The sequence below is a fragment of the Cebidichthys violaceus genome, unplaced genomic scaffold (assembly GCF_023349555.1).
Source record: "Cebidichthys violaceus isolate CVI_PGR_0920_01 unplaced genomic scaffold, fCebVio1.0.p SCAF_13, whole genome shotgun sequence".
NCBI classification, from domain to species: Eukaryota; Metazoa; Chordata; class Actinopteri; order Perciformes; family Stichaeidae; genus Cebidichthys; species Cebidichthys violaceus.
Window position 1 is genome coordinate 14655006 of NW_027176296.1, and position 26335 is coordinate 14681340.

The following is a 26335-nucleotide window of genomic DNA, read 5'->3' on the forward strand; positions in this document are numbered from 1 at the left end:
AGAGACTGTTCTGTCCCGTGTATCTGCCTCATGTGGATTAAAGTTAGTGTCAGGGTATATTTTTTTGTGTTTCACACTGTGCTCAACAACATGACGTAAAGTAGTAGTGGTTGACATTTTAAGTGACAGACAGCATTCCTGTAGTCGTGCATCAAAACAGGCTTTGGTCTCTCTTCCCTCCTCTTGATAAACTGTTGTTATAACACTTCCAGTCAGGTGCTTGTTACCAGCGGCAACAACAACACTGGTATTCTTATCACCTTGTCATCGGGGCAAAGTGTGGTCCAGGAGACACAGAATGCAGCAGGAGCTACCACTGAAGCCGTTTTGAGTACTTTGCCATGTGTCAATGTCAGTCTTCCTCAAGGGTCCTGGTTCATAAGGGTCCTGGTTTATGTGTTTTCCTTTTAAACCATGGGTCTCTATTTCGTCTCTATTTTTATTCATCCCATTTTAACCCTCATGAATGCATCATTCTTTTGTGTTAATTGATCGGTTTAAACGTTGCACTGTGATTGTTTTATTTCATGGGAAGCAGATTTTATTGTATTTCAAACTGTGCTGCATACATTAAATTATTCTAATTATGTTGAACAGCATCACAACTGTGCAAGATGCCACCTCGAAACTTTACAGATTGGTGTAGTTGAGATCAAAATGAAGGCCGGGTTTGAAGGTGGTTGTGGTCTGAGCACGGGTAGCAGGTAGGAAGTGGGGACTTTGCCACATTACGCCGCTGGCTCGATTTGGTTGCAGCTGGCTTGATCCCATCACAACATGGTCTCTAACTAGAGACCTGTGGTCTGTTCCCCACTTCCTATCCACCTACTTTTGCCGCCCTTTCATCTTACCAATGACCCACAGCTATTTGAATAAAAGTATTGACCATGTCTGTGTGACGCTACAGTATTACCTGAACAGATTTGCTTGAAAGTAAACATTAAGCAGCTTCCTATGCATCTATGTAAAATGATAAACTGAGCAGAAATACAGTGGATACTAGAAGACTTTGTCTACTTTCTAAGAAATAATCCAGGATGCATGTAAAGCTCAAAAGATACAGGAAGCCCAAAACATTTTAACATTTTTATTATTAAAATATTCAACTACAAAATGGCCTATAAACACTATTTACAGAATAGCGAGCAGTGATGCCTGCTAAGACACAGAGAAAGATATTTATACACAGGAAACACTGTGCGCCATCGTCAGAGCAAGAGATGAATTCATGGAGTGTGGAGAAAGCATACATTTCCCATCGTCTTTATAAGGAGATCGGGGGGGGGGGGGGGGGGGGGGGGGGGACTCGGAACACTCTACAGTTATTTTACCTGAGGGACAACACCTGCAGCTGAATCACAAATCCTAAAAAACCTCTCCTAATGTGTCAGCATGGACATGGACATGAGGTATATAAGGTCTCCGATGCGGTGCAGCCGGCTGCTCACCGTTAACATTTGCACACGCGTGTGTTTGTGCGTAAAATCAGTCGTCGAGCATCGCGAATGATAAATGATGTGGGGCCATTTTTCCTCTGATGGACTGAAGTCGTCTCATGAGGCGTGGAGCTCCAAACACAGCTCTCAGGAATGAACAAACACAACCTTATTTCCACATGAATGATGATCTGTTTCTAAAAAAAAAAAAAAATCTTACAGTGGGCTCTGACAGAGTTTCTCAGCACAAAAAAAAGAATCAGTTACTTCAAGTAGATTATAAACACCAAATTTGAAGTTAGGGTTTTTCACATGACAGTGATGACGGTCCTTTCATCAGTACCCAAGTGCTCTAGAAATAAAGGAACATTATAAGACAAGTGTTAAACATCTTTCGATCTTGTGTATATACATGATTGGAGGGAACATTTCACAGCAAAAAGTACAATAATGTTGGTTGTGTTAAAGAAAACAAACCTTTTATTGTTGTCTGTTTGTTCTTCTGACTGTTAGGAAAGATAATATCAGGGTGTGAAAAGAGTTGCATTGGATTCTTTGCTAAAAAACAACTTCAACGCTGCTCAGACGGCCTTTTTCTAAAACTTACTCGGACTTTTCTTTGGTGGCGTCGGTTCACAAATCTCTCGATAACAAACATCCTGCTGTACTTTATACGTCCTTTTGTACCTGCGAAGGATGAAACAGGGATCCGTTTAGTCACAAACGAGCTCTGCTTTTCTTCCGCTCCGTGATGAGAATAAGCATGCGAGGCCGAAACGGCAGATCCTCAGCCTGATGCGACTTACAGGTAGTGGCACACTCCATCCTCCCAGACGGGCACACTCTTGGTCTCAGAGTAGAGGCGGGTGCAGGGGTGCGGCACTCGCTGGCACACTGCAAAGCGGAGGGTCACACAACGTGAGGTATTTTCAATGCGTTAAACAGTCTGCTGGATGGTTTAGGAGTCGTGTGGGACGGAGCCGGGCCCTTCTCTCCGGCTGATGGATGGTTTTAGGAAAGGAATGTTTAAACAATCTGACGCTGGATGTTTAGATGGAGAGAAGGACTCGAGAGGGGCGAGGATATGTCCAGTGTCTCCTCGGGCACAGCTTCATCAACATCCTATTAGTACTGGAATCAGGCTCATGTTGTGTCACTGTGTTTTTCACTGTTTCACTTTGTGTGTGTGTGTGTGTGTGTGTGTGTGTGTGTGTGTGTGTGTGTGTGTGTTTTTCTGAAACTCATAATCTTCCTTCTCTCTCATAAACATCAACGTAGTTTTTACAGAACGTGTAACGTTGAATCGAGAGAAATAGGATTCAAGCAGATTATTGCTTTTCATAAAGGAGCAGACGCCAACGATCTGAGTAATTATCTTTCTAAATGCATTCCTGACGATGGTCCTTAGTTAGAACTGTAGCTGTGCATTCATACTGGTGGCCTAAATATGTTTTCATATTGGCCACTATGTAGCTCATGCATTCCTACTGGCTGTCATCCATAGAAAGTAGTGCAGTAGTAGCAATGGTGAAAAGACTTTTGCTCCAGGCAGCTGGCAGTTTTCCAGTCTGTCACAGATATGTTTAATGAAAGCTGGAAGCTTGAGTCATAACTGTACAGTATATCTTCAAAATGAATGAGAGTGCACATGGGGAGATTCCAGTCATCTAAAGATTTGGGAATTTCGGACTGTTTAGGGATTCGACTCCTTTCCGAGGAGAATGCCTTCTCTTCTGAAGCCAGGAACCCACTTTCTTCATTAATAAAACTGTTGTGTGTTATTCATTTTGGTTGTTAATGGGAAGAAACCCGTCACAGGCGCAGACTTATTTTTATGTTTTTTTTAGCTTTTCGTGCCTAAATGAATTGAGCCTTTACAAATTGGGCCGAAGTAGATAATCCATGAGACACAGTAAAGATAGAGTACAATGAGAACAAGAGGGATACTGTTCTCAGATGATGTACTGCTGCCTCATTCACCACCTCCGAACATTCAGAAGTTATAAATGCAACACTGTCTCCCTGAAAAAAGAAAAGAAAGTGGTGCAAATAATATGGTGCTTTGTGCCTTCGCTGGCACTGTTTTCATGTTGTACATTCATGCCCCCCTAACCCTCAAAGTTAACCAAGCCACTTATAAATGTCAGAGGGGTCAACTGTCAGCGGAGCGTGTTTCCTGCTTTTTAAGAAACCAGAGGTCTATGCATAGCTCAGAGCTCTGTGTCAGCTTACATGATGACACGCAAATCTAACCTAGACCCCACTGTGAATTCACACCTTGAGATGCTACAGTTTCTTTTAGAGGAAACGGAGCCCTTGGGAACTCAAAGACGGGACGGTAAATCCTGCACTGGAGTGGGCATACGTGCTACTAATTGACTGTCGGAAGAAAGCCGAGCAAACAAAGGGGGAACATGCCAACTCCGCTAGGTAGTGAGCATGGTAGACATTACGCTTGCGTACTTCAGCACGTTAGCGTGTTAAGTACAGCCTCACAGGACAGCTAGCATAGCTGTAGACTCTCATGCTTGTTAAGACACACAGTGCAAGACTTTATTGTTTTAAAGAAGACATTTACATGCGTTGTTGTCGGAGAGTTTCATAGTAATTAACCCCGGAGTCCTTCCCACTTGGCATGCCTTCTGTGAGGAGGCTCTGAGCGTCTCAGGGTCAGGTTAAGATGGAGACCTTGTAGATGGTTTTATCTCCTCCCTGGTGTTGTGATTATATGGGGGATACACTGCATGAAGTTGAGATATGTAATGTTATGTTTTGGTATGAATGTGTCTATGCATGCTGTACCAGGATCGTCTCTGGCCAGATCTGAGTTGTGATAAACTTATATATTCAGGTAAGGATAACTGGGGCTCACTGACTTATTCTTTTATTCATCTAAGTGAAGTTTGACCTTCACTTAGATGAATAAAGTATTCCACATCACATGTGTACCCTAACTCTCGCCTACAGCCAGATAGGATAGGCTTAAGCCTATATAGATGATGGATGGATGGATAAAAATGGCACTGACTTCACTGATCAGTAGCATCAGCAGTGAACATGTGTTTAAAACCTTTGTTCCGATGTCCTTAAAACATCAACAGAACGAGTGGGCACCGGGTAGATTTGCCGGAAAAAATCAGCCTACTTTCATACTTTTGTGCGTGTGTGTGTACGTGTGGAGAGGAAGCACATAAACTTACGCAGTTCACACTGTCTGCCCTTGAACTCCGCTGCGCAGTCGCAGATGAAGGAGTCGCCTCCGCTCACACATGTGCCCCCGTTCAGGCAGGGCAGACTGCGGCAGTCCTGTGGCAACTCTGCAACACAACAGCTGCCGTCAACATCCACAGTACAGAGTGAGTGTGGCTCTCAAGTTTCAGGCCCACTACTCCACATTACCTACAGCTGTTACACCACTCCCCCCCCCCCCCTTACTTTTCTTTTTCTTTTTTCCTGAATGCAACATCCTGTCTTTTACGGTGAGCATCCTCATTGCTATTTGGCAAACGCATATAACACCAATGATAAATGACACGTCAAAGTACTAATGAGCAGTCTGTGCACCACATCAGCTGGGATCAATTACAAGGGCACATGTGACACTAAAAAACACCTACCAGGCTTTGTTCTTAAACCCTCTTGAATCTCAAGTGCAAGGCTGATTTTGTTTGTCGTTTCTTCCATCTTCTCTAATCTCATTGGTGCTTCAGGTCCTGCAAGGGAAAACACTTCCTGTCATGGATCAACGTAAAAATGAATGACGACAATATTTAGATGTCATACTAAATGAGACATGGGCGTTCCTCAGCCTGGAACAATGAAACATGAAACATCACTAATTGAATAAAATGCTCAAAATCATATTATGACATCATGGGCGTAGCATCATTAAAAGGGGCAGAGCAGTTTCATAAAGGGAAGCTTATTCTCTAGGGCACAAGATAACATCTGTAAAACAGTTTCTCTGTTTGGTTGTAAACCTCTGCACTGGGATGCATTAGGGGAAATTAAGTGAAAATGCATGCATACATAACATGAAAATGAAAAGAGAGACTGTAGTAATGCTCCTCTGCTGAACTGATCTGGGCTTAGAAGCCGACTGAAATACTTCATTGTTACCTTTTGTGGGAAATGCTGTATCAAGCACATTCAATATTTTAGAAGATTTGTCAATCAGTGTCATAGTGATGACTCACTGAATGTTTATCACATGGTTGCTCCCACTACTTACTAGTGCGATGTCGAATGGCTTTTCGAGGCAAGTGAGTGAATTTGGCTGTTATCTTTCCCCGTCTGTCAATGAGTTCTGTGTATCTGCAACATAGACAACAACGCTGTTAATTATCGTCAGCTGGAGTAGCAGATTCTTACCATTGTATATGTTTTTATGATTGTTTAATAACCGTCAACACTCCGCGTGTACCTGGGCAACTCCTCTGAGTTCTCTGTTTCTGTCGTGCCTCCCAGGTCCTGAGGCTGAGATGGGGGAAGTGTGCGTACCGCCTGAGTCCCCTGTCCAGTCCCGCTTGGCCTCTCTCTTCTCCCTGATCGTGGCCCCATTGGCACTGGGTCAAAGGAAATGTGTGCAGAATTTAAAAATCACTTATTTGACATTTGGAGGTTTATCAGCCAGACTTAAGAAAACATGGGGTTCTTTCTTCTTGGTCTTCTTCTTCCTACAGATATATATATATATTCTGGAAGATATTGTCAATTTTGTCTTTTATCCTTTACTGTTTTTTTGTTTGCTATTCACTATTACTATTTTTTCATCATTTATTTTTAATTTATATATTATTATCTATTGTTTTTAATTAATTTTAATATTAATTTTAATTTTGTATTTCATATGTATTTATTTAAATGTTTTGGTCATCTCTGTATTTTAATTTTAATTATAATTTTGTATTTGTTTATTTTTAATTAATTATTTTTCACTTAATATTATTACAATAGAGTCTATTTACCATTCTGGAAATAGGCATTGAAACTTGAAAACTGAACTGCCATGGATGCCGTGAAAATTTCAATGAACAAAACTGTGAAAAAAAAATATAAATAGTATATATACTTGAGGGTATGGCTAGGACCTTATCTACTCAGCTAAATAGCTGGGCATGGCTTCAACTTTGTCAACACAAGAAACACAATTTCCACCGCAACCTTCCAGGGTCAAAAGGCAGTGCAATCCACAGAAACATGTTTTCTCAAACACAGACACTCACAGGTAGTGAAGGCTAAGTGTTGAGGTATGCTGTGGATCTGTTCCTGCCCCGTGCTTTTCACCGACGTCAGGGCCACATAGTACTGCTGTCCTGGCGTCAGTTCGCGCAGGGTATACGATCCTAATTTCCCGTTGGGCAGGAAGCGACTCCTGGTGTTCAACCCTCGGGTCACGTTGACCACGAAGCCATCTGGGACGCTTCTCGGGTGGCGGCTCCAGGTGATCAGGGCTGAGTTAGTGGTCACATGTGACAGGGAGAGGTTCTGTGGGGGGAGAGGCCCTGAGGGGAAGAACACATGGAGATGGTCACATTGTTTCATGGGCAGCGTGAGGATGGAGGATGAGGTAAAGAAAATACATGAATTAAGGCTTAATACAATTATCAGTTGACCAGATGTCACACAATTGTGTTGATTAAATAAACAAACATATGACAAACGTTTACAGCATTTGCATTTGAATGATATGCGCATAGACCTGCATTGCATTTTAAAATTAGACTTGACACCCCAAACACACTAGCATCTAATCAGACGGCGAGCGGTCGTGTTATTATCGTTCTAATAACTTCTGAATGATGATATTCGACCCACTTGTCCAGAAGTGCAGTGGTCCAGCTGAGCGGCTGGTGGAGGGAAACTCATCTGGTCTGATTCCACTTTGAGTCAACACATCCAACGTGTACATCTGACCAGGGAGTAACGAACTGGGAAACACAAAGAACATGGCACTACAGCAAACAAATACCTGACATCATCATCATGATGCTGTTGAGAGCCTCAAACAATGATTAAATACCGCCCTCTAGTGGCTGAAAAGCCATTTAAAGTGCAGCACCTCATCAGCACCGTTTAGTGGACACACAGGATGCTGCAGGTCAGTGCATCACGTTGAACTTCTGGGTTATCAGTGTTTGTAGCATAGCGCAGAACCTCACCTGAAGCTGTGCTCCGTGGTGCTGGTGTTGAGCACGGCGGTGCGAGCCTCGCCGCCGCCTGAGGGCAACAGAGACACGTGCACCCTGCTGACGGCCGCATGGCGAGCCGCCTGAACCAGCCAGCTCAGCCACACCTGAGAGGAGGACACGTTGACCACCTGAAGCTGCTCCACCGGCTCAGGTCCTAGCACAGAAACACACACATGAAAACGCATCCGCACACAGAGGGAAACACTTTCCAGAAGCCTTTTTCTTACTAATACGCCATTAAAGAGCGCGCTCACTGGTGCGTATGAGTGCGGTGGCAGGCTGGCTGTTGTCGTTGCTGTTGGTGTTGCGTTTGATGGAGAAGGTGGAGATGTTGTACAGCAGGCCGGGCACCAGGCCTCGCATGACGTGGGAGGACTGCTGCCTCTCCAGCAGGTCAGTTTTGGGATTGCTCCAGCCCAGGGGACCGTACGTGACGAGGAAGCCGCTCATCAGGCTGTGTGAGGGCTCCGGCTCGTCCCAGCGCAGCTCCACCTCGTTCTCCTCCACGCGCAGCACATGGAGACCGGAGGGAGGCAACAGGTCTGGGAACAGTGGCAACCTTACATGTCAAATTCATACATTAAATAATTACAGAGTTGTCTTTAGCAATGCAGAGGATGAGCGACAGAGCACACGGGTGTGGTGTGACTCTCACCGACCTTTCTCACAGTCTTTGCCTGTGTGTCCGACTCTGCAAACGCAGTTGTAGTTCCCTCTCTTGTCACTCCTGCAGAGGCCACGGTTTCCACAAGGCTGCAGTACGCACGGGTTCTCCACTTGGGGGTGACAGAGACAAGCAGTTAGTACGGCACGGTTCACGTCTTCGGGCGCCTGAGTGCAAGGTTGTGTGAATTGGCTTTTGACAGACTTGTCAGTCAGTGTGAAGCCACTTACACATCTGGCACTGGTCCCCAAAGAAGCCGTCTTTGCATGCGCACAAATAATTCCGTCTGTAACCTCGACACACGCCTCCATTTAGACAAGGGTTGGACTCACACCCGTCCTGCTCTGCACACAGATATGTACAGTAGAATTTGATAGCCGTCCTGTATAATATGTATGCAAAAAAAAAAAAAAAAAAAGTATAAGCTTCAAAAGCAATGCAACAGATCAAATGAACATCGTACCTATTTCACAGTTCTGGCCTTTGAAGCCTTGAGAACAATGACACAGGTAGGAGCCGGGCCGGTCCTCACATGTCCCCCCGTGCTTGCAGGGTTCCGCCAGGCATCCGTTTGTGTCTACTAGGGGAGAAGACACACACATATTCACGGGAAGGTCAAGTGTGTGCGCATGCATTGAATTTAAAATGTAAAATTTAAAATTAGACGACTATGATCAGGCTTTACCTGTCTGACAGCGGTTTCCACTGAAGCCATCATCACACTCACACTGGTAGGACCCGACCTGGTTCCGACATGTACCGCCATTAAGACAAGGCTGTGATAGGCATTCATTGATCTCTGTAATGATGGGGAATAAAGAAATTAGGACACTTTTGTAATTAGTGTACTGTCATCTATTAGGACGTTTCAGGGATCATTAAAAGACTGTTTTGGTTGAGTGTGTGTGTCCATGTGCCGGTGTATGTTACAGACCCTCACAAATGGGTGGCTGGCTCCAGTCTCCCTGAATGCCACAGATGCTCTGGGTGGCTCTGGGCACAGATATGAAGCCCGAGTGGCATATGTAGACCGCCATGGAGCCTGTTGTTGTTGAGGAGAACTGCACCTCGGCGTGCTTCACTTGTGGAGGCAGCCCGCAGCCAAGCGCTGAAATGAATACAAACACGTTGTTAATGTCAGCTGGGCCGCATCGTGACGCAAGCTATCAAACGCCGGGGCTTAAAGGAGCTCATCCAGGAACATGCTAACAGCAACGGAGGTGTTTTCTATCCAGCCTCTCTGTTTTTATCCTCCTAAAATTATCTCCAGCATGCTGTTGGAGCACGCAGACATGAATCATCGGGTCGTACTTCATATAGGATATGTAGCCGCTCTATATCTGTAAATGTGGGGCCTCCAGTGCAGCAACACTGCTAAAATTATCTTCAGTTGGAAAGCCAGTATCTCTACACTTAACAGCTCAGGATATCCCCTGCCTGTGCCAATCTACTGAAGTCAGTGTTACACACACTAGAGCATCGAGATCTGGACATTATCGTGTGGTGACACACAGTCTGCTTACCTGCGGGGGTTTGTACTGAGCTCCTGCTTATTTCACAGTGCCTCCCGCTGAAGGCCTCTGTGCATTCACATTTGTACTTTCCTATGTAGTGGAAACATGTCCCCCCATTCAGACAAGGGCTGGAGGCACAGGGGTCTGGCTTCCCTGCAAGAAAACATGCACTCTGAGTAATAATAATAATAATAAGGACAAGAACAATAAGTAACATGTTTGATAATGATATGAAAGACTAGAATGTCACTCAGAGTGTAGACCTCCCATAAGGCCACATTCCATATCTCGCAATGTTAACAAAAGTGAAAAATAATTTGCGTATCCGCCATGTGAACCGGATCCGCTTCAGAATTGAATGGGTTCTTCCTTGGCCCATGTCGGTAGTTTTTTTTGGATTCCAGCTGACAAACCAGCTGACAAACCCCTCCAATAACAATGTAAATATTTAATATAAATACCAAAAATTACAATTAAACAAATTACCCCAGTACCAACGAAGGTCTAAGATCCAAGAGGAGGGTATTCCACCATTACGAGGCATTAAAAACAGCTACTTCTAAATGAACATCTAAAAAGAAGATCAGATGTTGGACAATAAAATGAAAGGCAGTCGCTGATAGAGGTGGTGCCACGTTAATGTAAAGTGAAATCACTTTAGATTAAGTTCTAAAAGATAAACGTAACTTTCTTAAAAACCTCTTGGGGAGCCCAATAAAACGACTGTTGCAGTAATGTGACTTGTAATAAAAGCATGAGTCATCATTTCAGCACTGCTCTGAGTTACGTTGTCTAATTTTGGTGATGTTGGGAGGATGGAAAAAAGGCGTTTTCATGACCGTGGCAAATGAAGTTGAGATCAGAGTCTAAAGCCACTCCCACATCTGTAACGCGTGTCTCGATCGGTTTGAACAGAACCAAACATTGGCTACAGTCTCTGCAGTAGAATCTGTTCTGCTCACTTAGTTTGACAAATATGTTACTCATCCAAACATTGATACCAGTGACACTGGTATCAAGAGCATTCGAAGCACGTTTTTCTGCCTTTCACACAAGTTTGCAGTACAAAATGTTTTGACTATTACTCGAGGGTGGCACTCACCCACTTCACAGTGTTTCCCAGTGAATCTGTAAGGACACACACATCTGTAGCTCCCTGCCTCTTCCTTACAGGAGCCTCCGTTGCGACAGGGGCCAGAAGCACAGGTATTGAGTCTAACTGGAGAGAGACAGGGAGAGGGGAATCCTTGAAGCAGAGACCGGCTTTTAATCACGAAACAAATAAAGCACTTCCAGCACATTGCAATTAAAGTCAGGAAAAAAATAGGTCATAACTCAGTCATAAATACAAATTATCATAAGCCTTTCGGTGCTGTGATATTTCAAGCAGCATTACGAGTGATGGCATGTTTCCTGGTGCATTAAAAGCTGGGTTTGAGCCTGAGTAATAAGTCTGAAAGATGTTTTGACAAAGGCACATCATAAGTTCATGTGAAGTTATTCTTTTAGTGTGTGTGTGTGTGTGTGTGTGTGTGTGTGTGTGTGTGTGTGTGTTTTTTTAAATCAATAATGCTACCTTTTTCACAGTGCTTTCCCAAGTATCCGTATTTGCATTCGCAGGTGTAGCCTCCGTCCCGCTCGTAGCAGTAGCCCCCATTCAGACACGGAGAGGAGTCGCAGACCGATCGGGGCTGTACTGAAAAACACACACCGAGACTTGACTGTGTTCCATTGCACTGAGAAACCTCTTTAAATGTATTCGAGCATGTGGGCTCGGTTGGAAAAAAAAACCCTCCATGGATTATTTGTCAATTTATGATTTGATGCAAAATCACTTTGAAATGTTCCTCCACATCGTAAATGCAAAAGTCAAATGTGACCATTCCGTCTGGAATAGAAAGTGACACATGTCGAGACCAGTATGTTTAACAATGTGTTTGTCGCCGTAGAAACCAGCTGCTCACGCAGCGGCGCATAGCTGCGAAGTGCCGTGTTGTTTGGTCGGTGCCTTACCATAGGGGTAGAAGAAGTCCTTGTGGTCCAGCTCTGCTGCACTCGTCTGACATGTGCACAGGTAGGTCCCTCCGTACTCCAAGCAAGGACCGCCATCAGGGCACGGCCTGCTGTTACTGCATGGCGTCTGGGTTACTTCTGAGAGGAAGGCATTGTGAATGGCAGGTTCGCAATTTCTGGTTTGAGACATTTGTGATCTTACAGCGATCCACGCTTTTTGTCTTTTTCTTTCCACATTAATCCAAGCTCTTGTAAGACACCTGATAGGATTATATGTATCATACTCACCAAACTGACAGTAGAGTCCTGTGTAGCCTGAAGGGCATTCACAAGTCCCATTGATGTCCACACAGACACCCCCATTCTGGCAAAGACATTCCTCTGCAGACACAGAGAGAGAGAGAGAGAGAGAGAGAGAGAGAGAGAGAGAGAGAGAGAGAGAGAGAGAGCGAGAGCGAGAGAGAGGGAGGCTCAGAGCTGGAAAGTTTGCTCGAGCTACTTGAAAGTAAGTACGATGTTAAGTTTTCAGCATTGGCCTACACGTAAACACAGGCGGAGGGTATAAAGTTCAACATGTGTAACATATGCGGAGCGTCTTTCATCTGCTATACTGTAAACCATGCATTGATTCGCTGTCATTTCTCTTCCCCTAATCTTTTCCAACAAAGTGCACGGGACCAGACGATTACCAGTCAGCGCGCTGTACATCCGCTCCGTACAAATTGGAAGAATGTTTTTTATTTTCCTCTCCTCCCTAATTGCAGCAGCGGATCAAAGGACGTGGCCGTATCGCAGCGGAAGAAAGGCTTCCCCTTTGAAGTCCCGGGCTGCTCGGTGGAGGGTATTATTTTTGTGATGATATGGAGCATATTTTGTGACCAGAACGCACGGCCCCCGAGGGCAATTAATGGACTGTTAATTTGCAAAGAGCCACTTTCATTGGCCACCTGTGCGGCCCGGGCCCTTTGATCTGGGAGCCCTGATTAGGCACTTCTGAGTCCCACTACTTTCTCTTCCTTGGAGGATCGTGCTCCTTTTTCCACTGTGCCGTCCAAGTGAGCCAGGCAGGAAAGTATTTGGGAGATTTAAGAGAGCCTATATAAGCACTGATAGTTATTTCAGCTCAAGGGTGAGAAGTAGCATGCATTTGCAATAGCTCAAATACTATTAAAGAGCTTTTGGTGGGAGAAAAGAAAAAAGAAAAAAGCTGCTATCAGAGGGTGACACTAACCTCTCATGGGAGCCGGAATTAGCTTTTAAATGGCTCACTAGTTATTTCCTAAAACAAATATAATGGGATACAGATATCAAACGTAATATGACATGACTCAATAAGCATTTATGAAAGGAAGGTATGAAGCATTAGCTGAGGATGATAGCGTTTTACATATTTTGTGTGCAAATTGCCCTATGGTTATGCAAGCAGCAGCTGTGTGCTTGAAACCACGGTGTGGTGCGATGGCCGACTTCCAGAGGAGCCAGTAGCGGTGTGGAAGCATGCATATTTCAACAGCTCTGTCTGAAGAAATGACCTGAATACCAAAGAGCGGCTTTGACTCATAAACAGGCCTTTTTAAGTCTAGACAAAGCACTTCCTCTTGTTGGTAAACTAATAAAATGTGCTGTAAAACAATTATTCGCAACATCAAGCGACTGGTTCCCGTAGTAAACTGGGCGAGGCCGCGACAGTTTTTGATAATTACAATAATCCATCATCACAGCAGCCTCTTCCAGGGCAGAGCTCCAAATTCCTGTGGGATAGCGCAGCTCCCTCTTTAAAACCTGCTGCCTACCTGCAGTGAGCGCCAGCCGGGCCAAAAGTGTACAATACCTTCACACTCGTCCCCATAGAAGCCTGGAGCACATGTGCAGTTGTAGGCTCCCGAGCCGGCGTCTTCACAATTCCGGTGCTTCGTGCAGTCGTCCTCCTCACACGCCGCTGCAGACGGGGAGAGCGTGACAGCATGACGGTGTAAGAATCAAACGTGAATAAAAATAAATAAATAAAACTGGCAGAGCTTAAGCTGTACGTGCTTTTACCTGTTTGGTTTTCCACCTCGGTTGAATTGACCTGCAGCACCACCAACTCTGAGAGAGGAAGACAAGAATGTGCTTTAAAGGGTTAAAGGGTCCCTTACCTCTGGTGGTATTTAGCAATGCAGATGTATTTGTTAGGTTAGGAGACACCTGTCTCTCAGATATACGCTGCCTCCAAAAAAAACATGGACGAGAACGGAATCACAGCATTGAAAATGTTAAACGGAACATTTTTCTCTCCAGAAAATGTGTCCCTGTTGCTCTGATCAAGCTATATCAAGTATTTCAATTTTTAACAAAAGAAATAGTCCCTGTGGAAGCTGTACACAGTGACATTCCATTCACCTCCACTGTCGGATCTCTCAAAACCTGAGCAAATAAACACAAAACTATCTCGGACTAGATATCTCTAACTAGAGGCAAGTGAGAAAGATGCCATACAGTGCATGAGAAATATAGAGCATAAGTGTAATAATAATAACAGCCTGACTGATCATTCTGCAATATTATCTCATCACAAATATATTAGTATATGGGTAGCAAGAAATTGCCTCACAGAAATGCTAAAGAAATGTTCGTGGTAAATTAGAACCAATGTCACCATTAGATAGTGAGTCCACCAAAGCGCTGACAGTTTTATTACTCAGCAAATATAAGAGATTTATTTATCAGAAATGTTGGTTAATGTCGAGCATTTATGTTAATGTCTGAATAAAATCTGAATCTATATCGTTACCAGATGTATTTGGTATTTTGTGGGAAGAGCAAAACCGACGCATACTTAATAAGCTTGATATGCAGCTGCGGCTGACGGACAAACAACCAGAAGAAATGCGCACATGCCACAGTCCTCAATCGCAGGGAAACTAGCCCTAAAACTCTGGCAGAAACTCTAGAAAACAATGTACAGTCAGAGTTACACTACAGTTTCTGCTATCATAAGAACGTGTGACTTTCTATGTATTTAGGGTCAAACGTGTTTCTTTACAGTCTTTACATGTATGTGATGTAAACGTCTGAATTTGGAGTAAAGATGTATCACTGGAGAAGCAACAGAAACGGCTCACTTAAACTAAGAGGTATGATAGGCTTTTCTTCATGCTTGTTTAGGTTGGAAGCCAAAGAGAAAGGCAACGTGTCCTATTAAAACACATTTTTGCTAAACATGCTTCTCTGGCCAAATTTCAGTTGAATTCAAGTCACCTGTCTCGCAGAGCGCTCCGGTGAAGGCGGCGGGACAAATACAGGTGAAGTTGGCCGCCCGATCGACGCACTCTCCTCCGTTCAGACAGGGCTGCGACTCGCATTCGTTGATGTCTGGAGGGTGCACAAAAGCCGGCGAATCAGACGAGAGAGGTTTATCCGCTGTTGATTCTGTTTCATATTAAGAAATTCCACATGGAAAGGCAAGATGTGGTTGTCTAAGTCGAGACATTGAGCCGGACTGAGACCGATGAACTTCCCTCCTGAAAGCAGAGGGTTTCATTGCCCAGGTGTCTGGTATTAGGAGTAATCCCGTCTCATGTAGATACAAGGATTCATGAACTGTGCAGGGTCTGATAATTCAATTCCCCACTGGGTTCACGTTTCATCAACAATCAATCACAAGAGGAAGCAGATTAGTTAATGTCTTTTTGGAAAACCTTCAGTGAACTTTCTCACTGTGGTTCAGTGCTACGTTGCGTGACCCGAGGAAAAAAAAAAAAGAGTTGTTTGCGAATGAATTCAACCATAACCTCAACTTGGACCTATTTTTTAGATAGACTGGGGAACTCTTTGGACAAACTGCCAAAATGGACTGAGTTTGATGTAGAAAGCAGCAGAAAATATTTCCTCCGGAGGGAGATGCCTACTTTTCCCCCGGACTGTGAAAAAGCACTGCTCACCTGTCTCACACAGGACACCGGTGTAACCCGGTTCACACACACAGGTGAAACTGCCAGTGCCTTGAACACACAGCGCGTTGTTGAGGCACGGTCTGTCTTTGCACTCGTCAATGTCTGTAACACACACACACACACACAGGGACAGAGAGACACGCTCATGGAATATTTACTCAGCTGATTAATATATCCGCCACACTGCTCCACTCACTCTGCAAGTATGTGCTGCTGGCTGTGAAAGGTATTAGAAGAGGTTTGATACATCTCCACAGGCTGGACTGTGGGAATAGGCACAGGAGCTCCAGAGAAGCTGGACCAAGATATTGTCAAATACTTCTAAATATCTAAAATACTTTTTTTGTGTGTGTGTATGGAAACTGCTTAATGAGGCACAAAATACCTTAATTAATCAGAGTTTTTCCAGGTCTTTCAGTCTATATTTAGTGCATGCACAGGGTCAGAGAAGAAGTGTGGAATTTTTGGATGAACAGTAAAAGTGTCAGATGTGGGTTTCTTGTACATGCTGTGACTTCAAATTTGAGCAATTTCCATGTAATTCTACAGAAGGTACTCTAGAAAAAAGGAATAAGATACCAGCTTTAAGGGGAGTGTGTTTTGTACCTGTTTCACACTGAATCCCAGTGTATCCAGGTGGACAGTGACATAGGAAACTATTAATCTGGTCTTCACAAGTCCCTCCGTTCTGGCAAGGACGTGAGGCACACTCATTGACATCTACAGAGACAGGAAGGAAAACAAAGGAGATAGTGTGACTCTATTCATTAGACGAAAACCAAGGTCAGTTAGTGAGGTTATGTTGGAGGAGAATGCAACGGATTTGCATGAAGCTGATACAGGTATGAAGGAAATGTCATCTGGCACGTCAGGTGAATCCCAGTCTTTTTATTTCTTTTCTTTGTTTCCTGGCTGATCTCAGGGAGACAGTTATTCATTCACAGCGTGCCGTGTGTGTCGAGCCCAACGGAGCAACCGTAACTCACCGATCTGGCACCGCCGGCCGGTGAAGCCGGCCAAGCAGGAGCAGGTGAAGGAGGGGTTGCCTGTGATGCAGTCGTCGATGCACTGACCTCCGTTCAGACACGGTCGCAGGTGCGGGCACACTGAAGCTGTAGAGAGAGAGAGAGAGAGAGAGAGAGAGAGAGAGAGAGAGAGAGAGAGAGAGAGAGAGAGAGAGAGAGAGAGAGAGAGGTCAAGGTAACAGGAATCCTAGAAGTAGCAAAAGTTTTATGAAGGACTCATTTCTAAGAAGCAGGTCTTACCGGAATCATTGCAGCCACCCACTTCCACATTCGCATCGTCTATACGGAAGACCCATTTGCCCGGGTTGCCCACGTTGGTGGTTCCCTCAACGTTCACCACGTCAGCCGTGCGCGAGCCGGGGATGTTGAAATAGCGATTTCCATCGCCGGCGTTGAAACCTGCCTGGAAAGAGAGTATAAAAAAAAAATGGCTGAATCAGAGTTCAGACACCTGAAAAGTTTAGTTTGCTTCTTCACAGCAAGCAGGTCATACTGTACATACCAAATTTAGAACTGTTAAGATGAGCAAAAAAAAATAAAATCGTGATCTTACCTGCGCTGCAATCCCACCCAGCCCAGCCAGGTTTCCTCCACTGCTGGCATGCATGCCTGTGGTCCAAGTGATGTTATTGTACTGGAATATGGTGAAGGAAAGCTCTCCATCTGTAATAAGCACCACTTGGAAAGTATTTACCTGCGTAAAGAGGAACAGACTCGGTTAAACCATTTCCTGATTTCCACGAACTTCGGTAATAATGCATGCATCCGACAGACTGCTCATTTCCACGGTACAGATTCCTAACCCTCAGACAGGCTAGAGACATAATGCACTCATCTGGGCCTGTTGTCGAGGGAGATGGCGAGAAAATTCACAATTACAATTAGAATGAAACCCCGATTGCTGTGCGTTCAAACCACGTATTACAGCCCACTTTAGCAACAAGACTATTTCCTGGGACTTTGAGATTATCTAGGCCAGTGGCTCCAAGTAGTTCATCCCTATCAGATGGGCTTGAGTCCATAACACTGCCCGCCATGTTCCACATGTTTTCACTTAAGTTGTTTTTAAACCGGACAAAGTGGATGTTATTATCATATTTGTTCATATACTTTGCAATCTTACTACTACCATTTGAAGTGGCAGAGGCCGGATCCTTCAGCCTTTTGATCAGCACTTTTAGCATTTCAACTTCTCTGATAGTTTGTGAACTAGTTTTCATTCACTCTCAGTGGCAACACGTGGTGGATGGTGTTACAACTGACTCAGGTTGGTGAAGGTGTGCACGGTGCAGTCAGCCTATTGTAGCTGGATATCTATTATGTTATGTTACACCGAGTTGGAGGATTTTTTTTTGGGACGGTTATTTTACTCCTAAACACAAATAAAAACGACTTTTCTATGTTTTTAATCAAATCAAATCTTTTTTTCAATCTAATTGAGATACTTCATACCCTCATACCACATACCACATACCACATACCCTCTGGCAACTGCCGAAGTACCCCTTGAGGTTCAAGTACCCCTGCTTGGGAATCACTGATCTAGATACTTCAAACTTCCATAGAGGATCAGAGCTGCTGAAGCAGTGCTGAGCTGAAACATGCTAGAGTGCTGTAAAGTTAAGAGTGAGTTTATACCGGTGTGAGGGAGTTGCCTCCGAAGAAAGTAACTTGGTGCCATGTGGCGATGAGGACCCACGTTGCGTTGAAGTTGGGGAACTCTGAGAAGTACGTCTTGACCTCGCCCGAGGCCCTCCTCAGGGTGGAGGAATCCTGGCTCTCTCTGTAGAAGACCCTCCCTGCTCGACGGTTGTCCACATCAGCCCAGAACGGGGCCACGACCCTCCTGTCCCCGGCGATCGGGAAAGCCACGGGTGTGAACTGAGACACCTCCCTCAGGAAGGACACGAGGCCATTGTTGTTAACCTGAGAGGAAGAGAGTCAGGGTCAGAGTGTGTCAATGGGACGAATCACAGTTATATAATTTACTCAACGTGTCAGATGAAGCCACTGTGACTTGTTTGTACGGTTAGGCGTGCGTAGAGTGGAAGTGCTGAGGAGAAGAGGGCGGAGGTGGACGACCGGAGGTGTTCTGACCTCGCGGGGCAAACAGCAGCGACCGCTACCGTAATGGATGTTTGCACTTCCCATGTAGCAAACAGACGCTACCTTTATTCTGTGAAATAACAGCAGCTGAGAAAACCAGGTTTCTGCTGCTCACGTCGAGGAAGACGTCCACGGCCTTTAAATCCACAGGTGTCTGCCAACGGCAAAGTAACCAAATAAATGAGCCCATGCTGCCCTTCGTCCACATGTCTCCTCTGTGAGAAACGCACAGTCAGCACGGCAGCTACATACCGAAGCATGGTGAAAAATGAAGCAATTTGGCAAATAACTGATAAGTCGATCCACAGAAATGAAACCAACAACCACTGTCACTCTCAAAGGTGGGCCTTTGCTGTTTTATATGAATTTTATATATTTGTATTTTGGACTACTATTGTTACAAATGAGCAGTTTGAAGACAATTGAGATCATTTTTGTTGTTTTAACGATTATAAGATAGATTTATAATAATAATAGTAGTTAGTAGCTCTCATAGATTGGTTTTTATACATGTTTGGCATACTGTTGTTACTCTTAAAGCTGCCTTAATTGACTTTTTAGCCACTTGAGGGCAGCAGAACAAGCTGTAAACCCAACATTGATATACTGTATCACCACCTTATAGAGTTATATGGCCAACGTGTCTGCAAACTGATGCCTATTAACCCATCCAGCAGAGAGACAACAGCGCAACATTAGCATTCATTTGGAGATGTGCTTCTCTCCACATAGCAAAAGTAAGCCCAATATTCATTCTCCTTTTAGCTCTGATTTGGTCTCCAACTACTCCAGGGGGAAATATCTGACTGCTAAATGATCCACAATGTCCACCAGCTAGTTGTTGGTTATCAGTTGGTTGATCATAGTTGTTTTTGGGCTGCAGCTGGAAACAGGTTTGATAGAAGTGGAGAGGTTGAACCAAAACGGCGATGTTACAGGCTGTAAAACACAAAACGAGGAGCTTAAACATGCTCTCAAAACTAACGAATTTAGGTGATAATTATTTGTGGGTATTACTGCAAGCAACCGCTTAAACATACAAAAATACATTTGATCCATTTTTATTATAAAAACATTGAATAGTGCAGCTTTAAGATGGAAAAATGGATTACAGCAACAATAAGAATTGCAAGCGTAAAGCCACAGAACCAAGACGATAAATGTTCATGTTTTGCTCGAGGGTTCACTGCCGTGGTGCAACGTAAAAGACGTACTGTGAGCTGTGGGAAAAGGTACCGCTTATTGATATGATGAAGATCTGGTGTACAGGAAGTAAATGAGGTGTGTTTTGAGCAGGATGGAGGATATTTAGAGGAGAAACTTAGTAAATAGTAAGAGATTTCTGTGATTCTAAAACAGCACTTGGCAGTTTGGTAAATGGTAGATTATGATGATCATGATAGATTATGAAGTAGCATTTAGCAGTGAAGCATACATGGAGAGAATCCTTCTATCACAAACATTAGGGGATGTACGACCAGCCACTGTGCTACATTTTGAACAACCTAAGACACAAGCCTCTAACCCTGAAGGAAGAGGAAAGTTTTACAGGCTGAAAGGTTGAACTCTACGTGACAGGCCTCCTTTCATTTCTATATTACTTCTGGATATTATCAACAGGGGGAGATTTTTTTCCCCCCCATGGCACCTTTCTGTTTCTCCTCACCACTGGCGTGAACTTTGCCTCTCCGCGCTCAAGCCGAGTGGCACGGGACGGCGACAACGCAGCATCGGAAGGCTCGCCTTCCGCTCCTCGCATGTATGAAAACCATAATTTAAAGGACCTTGCTGTAAAAACAGCAGAGGAAGTTTTGTTTGGCACGGCACAGGGGCTAAGTTAATTGCCCGACCACAGTCTTCCCCTCAGCATCAGCGTGATGTGGTGAGAACGGGGCTGATGTAGGGGGAAAAAAAAGAAAAGAAAAGAGGACCGACTTGCAGGGGCAGGGCCCAGGGGTCAGCCAGAGCACCATCTGATACCGGGAGAAAAACAGCAGAGAGGGCACAGGGCTGGATGAATGATAGGATGTACATGAACTACCAACCTCCCACACCCACATACCCACTAATGAGAGACCTGTGGTGGCAGCGGTCTGGAAGTCACCCATCTCACAGCAGAATTAGTGTAGGAAATCATGCTGAACACCAAATAGAGTTTATACCCCAACGCTGGAATATGTTTAATCGCCTAATCCAATCTGTAGTAGCATCTGGAACCGTTTAAACAAGTGTATTTCTTACTTGTTAATATTTTCTTGGGGACTACTTTGACATGGCAATGACCTGAGAGGAATCTAAAACAGAACTCAGAAGCTTTTCTTCTTTGCATCGTATCGCATACTTTTCTTCTTCTTCTCATGGATTTCAGCCGGGCTGCATCCAGTGAAGGGTGGGTATGCATCACACTTATGTGAGAGTGTGAATGGGTTCAGTGCTGCCTTGTGTTATGTTGTAACATGACCAAGGTCAGAGAGAGGTGCGATTAGTCAACCCTGTAAGAAGCATCCCCCCCCCACACCCGTATTTCTTTCTCTCACTCTCAATGGTGCCACTCCACACTACGACTCCCCCGTTATTTATTTTGGGACTTCTTCTGCCGGATATATCTGGGATTTTGCTTGGGTGGTTTTCTTTAGGGCCAAGCATTTTATGGACAAAAATAAACTTTCATCTTGGCTTAAGTCAAGCCAAAGCAAACCCCCTGAATGAAGAAGGTGCCCGTGGATCAGCGCAGGAAAACATTCGTTTTGCCTGTCAAATACGGAGGTTTCACAGTTACAAGCTTGTGCAATTATTTGACGAGACCGAAGGAAGTGATTACAGTATGTGCCCCGGGCCTGTCTCCCTATAGCCAAAGAGTTTACATTGAGGCAATAAATCCTCACTGGAGCAGTGTGGAGGGACTCTAATACATCTTCCATGGAGCAAGTGATGTGGAGGTTTGGTGTAGTGATAATGTATTCAACTCAAATTTTTATTTGCAAAGCACATAGTTTAGAACTATAGAGGAAAAATACCTCCCTCAAGTGATTTTACATAAAGAAAGTTGGACTTTAAGACAATTTGTGTAAATTTGTGATCAGTTCAAATTTAAAATATTGTTTACTGTTACTGTTAAAAAGCCTGAAACTAGAAATAAAGGCAAGTGCTGCACAAATAAACCAAAAACATGGCTTCTAATGATTGTATCTGGATGCATTTAATGACGTTTTGGGCTTAAAGTCTTGATTGAATCTTGATCTTTTGTGTTCTTGCCAATAGTCAGATGAGAACATGTACAAGACTATTTCTTGGCTGGAAGCGTTGACTTCCTGGAGTCTTGTCATCACTGCGATCTTACAAGGCAACCAGCAGGGACTCCAGGAAGTCACTGCGCCCGGCCAAGAAATAGTCTGGTCCACAAACCGTCCCGTAAAAACCACAACTTGTTGTTTTTACACAAACAAGCTTGCGGTGTTTGTGCTCAGCTAAGCTAACCATCTCCCTGGCTGCAGCTTCATAGTTAACAGACAGACATGAGAGTGGCGTCAATCCCCTCACCTAACTCTCCACAAGAAAGCGAATTTCCCAAAATGCAGCACTGCTCCTTTGATGTACATCGCTGACTTTAAGACTTTACGGCATTTTAAAGTACGTGCAGACATATCTCGTCCATGGGGGACGAAGCGTTTCTAACATCACTCAGCCATGTCTCTCATCCCACACATGCATATAAAAAGCACCCATGCAGAGTACAAAGAATAAGAACTTGATGCGCACATCTTTGGGCCATACATAGTGGTGAGTGAAAGTGAGTGAATGAAAAAGGCTCAAACTGAAGTGTTGAAGCTCTTTTGAAGAGCAGATGAGCACTAGCAGATGTGCAATCTGTGAAGAGTGCAGTTACACTTTAGCACGTTCTTGGCTTGATCTTTTTCAAAAATGTCTTTGAATCTAGTTTGAACGTAGTTTATTTCTAAATACATATTCTTGCACATTTTAATACTAAAAATGACACGTTTCGGCATATGAACACACACAGCGAGCCCACAGTTTTCCCTCTGTCCATCAGTTTATGTATCTACAGTAAATACCTTTGATTGTAACCATCTATTCTCACATCTGCTTTTAAACTTGTGTTCCTTCTTCTCTGACCGTGGCCATCCTCCTTCATGTTCTTTACACTGGCCATCCGTAAGAGTAGTGAACCCGCATGAGCAGCATTGTTTGGGAGCTCCGAAGACGCTTTGCAGATACATCTGTGTTCTGTTAAAGTGATTGGTCATTTCTCAGATAAAGCAGCTGGACAGTTCCAGGGGGAAGACCCCTGCCATGTTATCTGAGGCGTGGGAGGAGGGGAGGGGGACCTGGAGGAGGAGAGATCCCAGCAACATGTGAAAACTCCCAGACACAAACCATAACAGAGGGACAGCCTGGTTACCAGCAGGCACAAGTGGGACTGGGGGGGGGGGGGGGGGGGACCCATGTTTGTACAGGCATTTGTAGCGTCTGTTGATATGACTTCTGTGACCAAAAGTCACATGGCTGTGGCAGTCTTTAAATCCAACCGCTGAAAAGAAGATGTCTTCCGGAAGGGACGAAGACTGATAGCTGAGGGTTTAAAGGGATCTGCTGTGAGAGGGTTTCAACAGAATCAGTTGTGACAATAATATAAGGCAGCACCCACAGACCATCTAAATTCAGTTTGGTTCTCCAGCTTCCATGTGGCGGTAGCCCAGAGGCTTGGAACAAACTCCTGGGAGAGAAACTACTCACACAAATTCAGGCCCCCCTCACTGAAATATTAACTGTTCAAGGCAGCTCTCTGGTGGCAGAGATCACCATGTGGTCCGCGCGCTTTACAGCAGATGTTTAATGAATTCAGGTGAGGCATTTCAAATGAGCGTGACTGTAATTTCAAGTGCCTGTCACAATCTGTTACGCCTTGCGTGACTACAGAATTGCAGCCCAATGAGATGCAGGGCGAGCCACAGGATATCAGATCGCATCTAACGCGGCACATTTCGGAGTGGAGTTCTCCTGATTGTTATCTCTAGATAATAAGATGATAATTCAATCAACGATCAACAAGCCGAGCAACCAGTTACTTGTCTTATCTTGTCTAATTTGACTAAACGTGTGTCAGTATTATTACGGGAGAAGCGATACACCGGAGTTCAATGCAAAAACTGTGAAGAACACACAGTGGGAAGGCAACTGGGATACACAGAAGCTGCAGACCACTGACGCACCGCCGCTGTCCGTGCATGGCGTGTGGGTGCATGAGAGTTTTAAAAATGTCTTCATTGGGAGACTGACCTCACCGCCTTTGGCGCAGACGCTTAGATTAGAAAGATGACCTTTGACCTTGCCCATTGTTGCCATGGTTCCTCGGGCTCCCCTGCCCATGGTGTAAACAGGGGGAGGAGGGGAACCAACGCGGGTGCATAAACCGCAACAGGTGGTGTTGATTTAAGGGAGTTCTGCCTTTCCATGCGCTGGAACCGAACCCAATACGTGACAAAAGACAGATCAAAGTGTGTTTCACTGTGGTGCGCGAAAATCCTTGTCAAACCATTCAGCTTCCTTCCGTGAGCGCTGTTTCTCTCTCTCTCTCTCTCTCTCTCTCTCTCTCTCCGGCGTGCACATTTCCCCCCACAACGCTCTCTGAAAACGAACTGCTCACAGATGCTCCGCTACAGCAGCAAGAACACAAACTGTCATTTCCTTTAACAGCTCATTGTGGACCTACTAGAACAGGGCTCGCCACTGTTCTGCTAATAGTTTCTCTCTCTTGCACTCGCCCTCGGTGCACTTGAGAGTGCGAGGAGGGCAGATGTAAAGTGAAGAGAATGTCATCGAGGATTATGATTCCGCCCGTGGGTCGGGGTTGGGAAGGGGGGGGGGGGGGTAAACACGATATTCTACAAATGAGGTTACACACCAGAGCTTGTGAACGCACACAAACATATACAAACTCTCAAAGGGCGCTGCGATGTAGTATTTGGCTGCGTGCCAAATCTCCTATCCCTGAGGCTCTTATACAATCCACACCATGTCAGTTTCAATTGCCAACTGCAAAGTGCATGCACACACATAACTGTACACGCTGAAATATAAAGACATAAACACACACGCACACACACACTCAGTAAAACACAGTGCTCTGTACTCACGTAGAGTCCCGTGTGCTTGTCTCCAAAGAAGGGGAACGCAACGGAGATCTCCACGAGCCTGGAGCCTCCGTCGTCCTGAGCGTTGGTCTGGGAGTCCCCCATGTCCTGGCCAAAGGGGTAGAAGTCCTCCAGGGGCACGGCGGGTTCCACTCCAGGCAGCAGGTTCAGGGAGAGCAGGGTGCAGAAGCAGGGCAGCAGGGCTCGCAGCACCAACACCATGGCCTCAGCCACCCAGGGATGGAGCTGACAGCGGGCACCGCGGTGAGGAGGGAGGAGCACGCACACCTGAGGCAACAAGAGCACAGCAGAACAGGACAAGAGCGTACGTTCCTCCTTCTCAACCACAGCAGTCTGAATCCTCCCCTGACTGCTCTCTGGCTCTGCCTCTCACTCCCCTCTCTTGTCCTTTAGTAGTGAACGGGGCTTCTTGTGTGAGACGGGGGAATACTGTAGATTCCTTGCATTCTGCTTGCTGCTGGGTACTGCATGAGCTACACTCCGTCTCACTGAAATGAAACGAGGGAAGGAATGAAAGAGGGGGAGCAGCGTGATTCAGCTGAGATGTGTTTTTTTTTTTTTTTTTTTTTGAACAATCCAGCGATTTGGTCCCTGATGGTCAGCTTAGAAATATCCTCAATAAAAGCTCTATTCTGCCTGCCAAAGGAGTTCTTTCAGTTTCTGGCCCCACCTCCCCCACAGGGATTCACTACCTTGCATAATTAGCTCCTTCCAGCCAATAGCAGAAAAGAGGCCGGTAACTGGATAACCACTGGGCGGATCTATGATAATCAAAGGGCTGCTTTAAAGAAACTCGGGACAAGATTTTCCCCTTTCAGTGAGACTCCTACTATGTACAGTTACCAAGTCATGCAAGCTTTCACACGGAGAAGACTGGTGTGAGAATGCAACACTGTACAGTGAGTGTGGTGAGAGTCAGAACTGAAGTGAAAGAAGGAGTGAAAGCAGAGGTTCTTACATGTACATGTGCACACTGCAGATACAATATATTTGTGGTTTTGTAATCATCAAAGGGAAGACCACATATCGCCTAAAGATTTTTAGGGTTGTGGAGGATTACGGAGGGATCGCCAGTGAAACTTCCAGGGAATGACGATCCTCACAGACCTTGGCGTCTGCAGCGATATTTGAAAGAAAAACACTTAAGACAGCACTGGCAACAGAGAGCGAAGGTCATTCTCTCACCCACAACACTAAATCCACAAAGGCTTTTAATGGGGCGAACCTAACGCCAGAACTCACATGCCATGAAAGGGCAGTGCTGTCCTTCACAAAGTT

At 44.9% G+C, this 26335-nt stretch overlaps 1 protein-coding gene across 3 annotated transcripts; it reads right to left on the minus strand.

The window, feature by feature from the left end:
- Nucleotides 1-1287: 1287 nt before the first annotated feature.
- Nucleotides 1288-26133, minus strand: sned1 (sushi, nidogen and EGF-like domains 1). 3 transcript variants are annotated; one of them, XM_068707862.1, is made up of 32 exons: nucleotides 25040-26133; nucleotides 18417-18704; nucleotides 17332-17472; nucleotides 17019-17181; nucleotides 16740-16865; nucleotides 16360-16473; nucleotides 15742-15855; nucleotides 15059-15172; nucleotides 13859-13906; nucleotides 13650-13757; nucleotides 12107-12199; nucleotides 11819-11956; nucleotides 11382-11501; nucleotides 10908-11024; nucleotides 9815-9958; nucleotides 9226-9399; nucleotides 8977-9090; nucleotides 8755-8868; nucleotides 8522-8635; nucleotides 8287-8403; nucleotides 7882-8169; nucleotides 7598-7781; nucleotides 7254-7366; nucleotides 6662-6940; nucleotides 5860-6001; nucleotides 5668-5750; nucleotides 5054-5149; nucleotides 4637-4753; nucleotides 2243-2330; nucleotides 2044-2123; nucleotides 1914-1942; nucleotides 1288-1788 (listed from the first exon to the last, which is right to left on the minus strand). In XM_068707862.1, the coding sequence occupies exons 1-31, from the start codon at nucleotides 25256-25258 to the stop codon at nucleotides 1917-1919; spliced, it is 4176 nt and encodes a 1391-aa protein (XP_068563963.1). In that variant the 5' UTR covers nucleotides 25259-26133; the 3' UTR covers nucleotides 1288-1788; nucleotides 1914-1916. The 3 variants fall into 3 exon arrangements, with proteins under 3 accessions (XP_068563963.1, XP_068563964.1, XP_068563962.1); XM_068707863.1 differs by having other exon boundaries at nucleotides 8755-8871; nucleotides 11819-11953; nucleotides 25040-26132; XM_068707861.1 differs by having other exon boundaries at nucleotides 8755-8871; nucleotides 25040-26132.
- Between the last annotated feature and the right edge of the window lie 202 nt (nucleotides 26134-26335).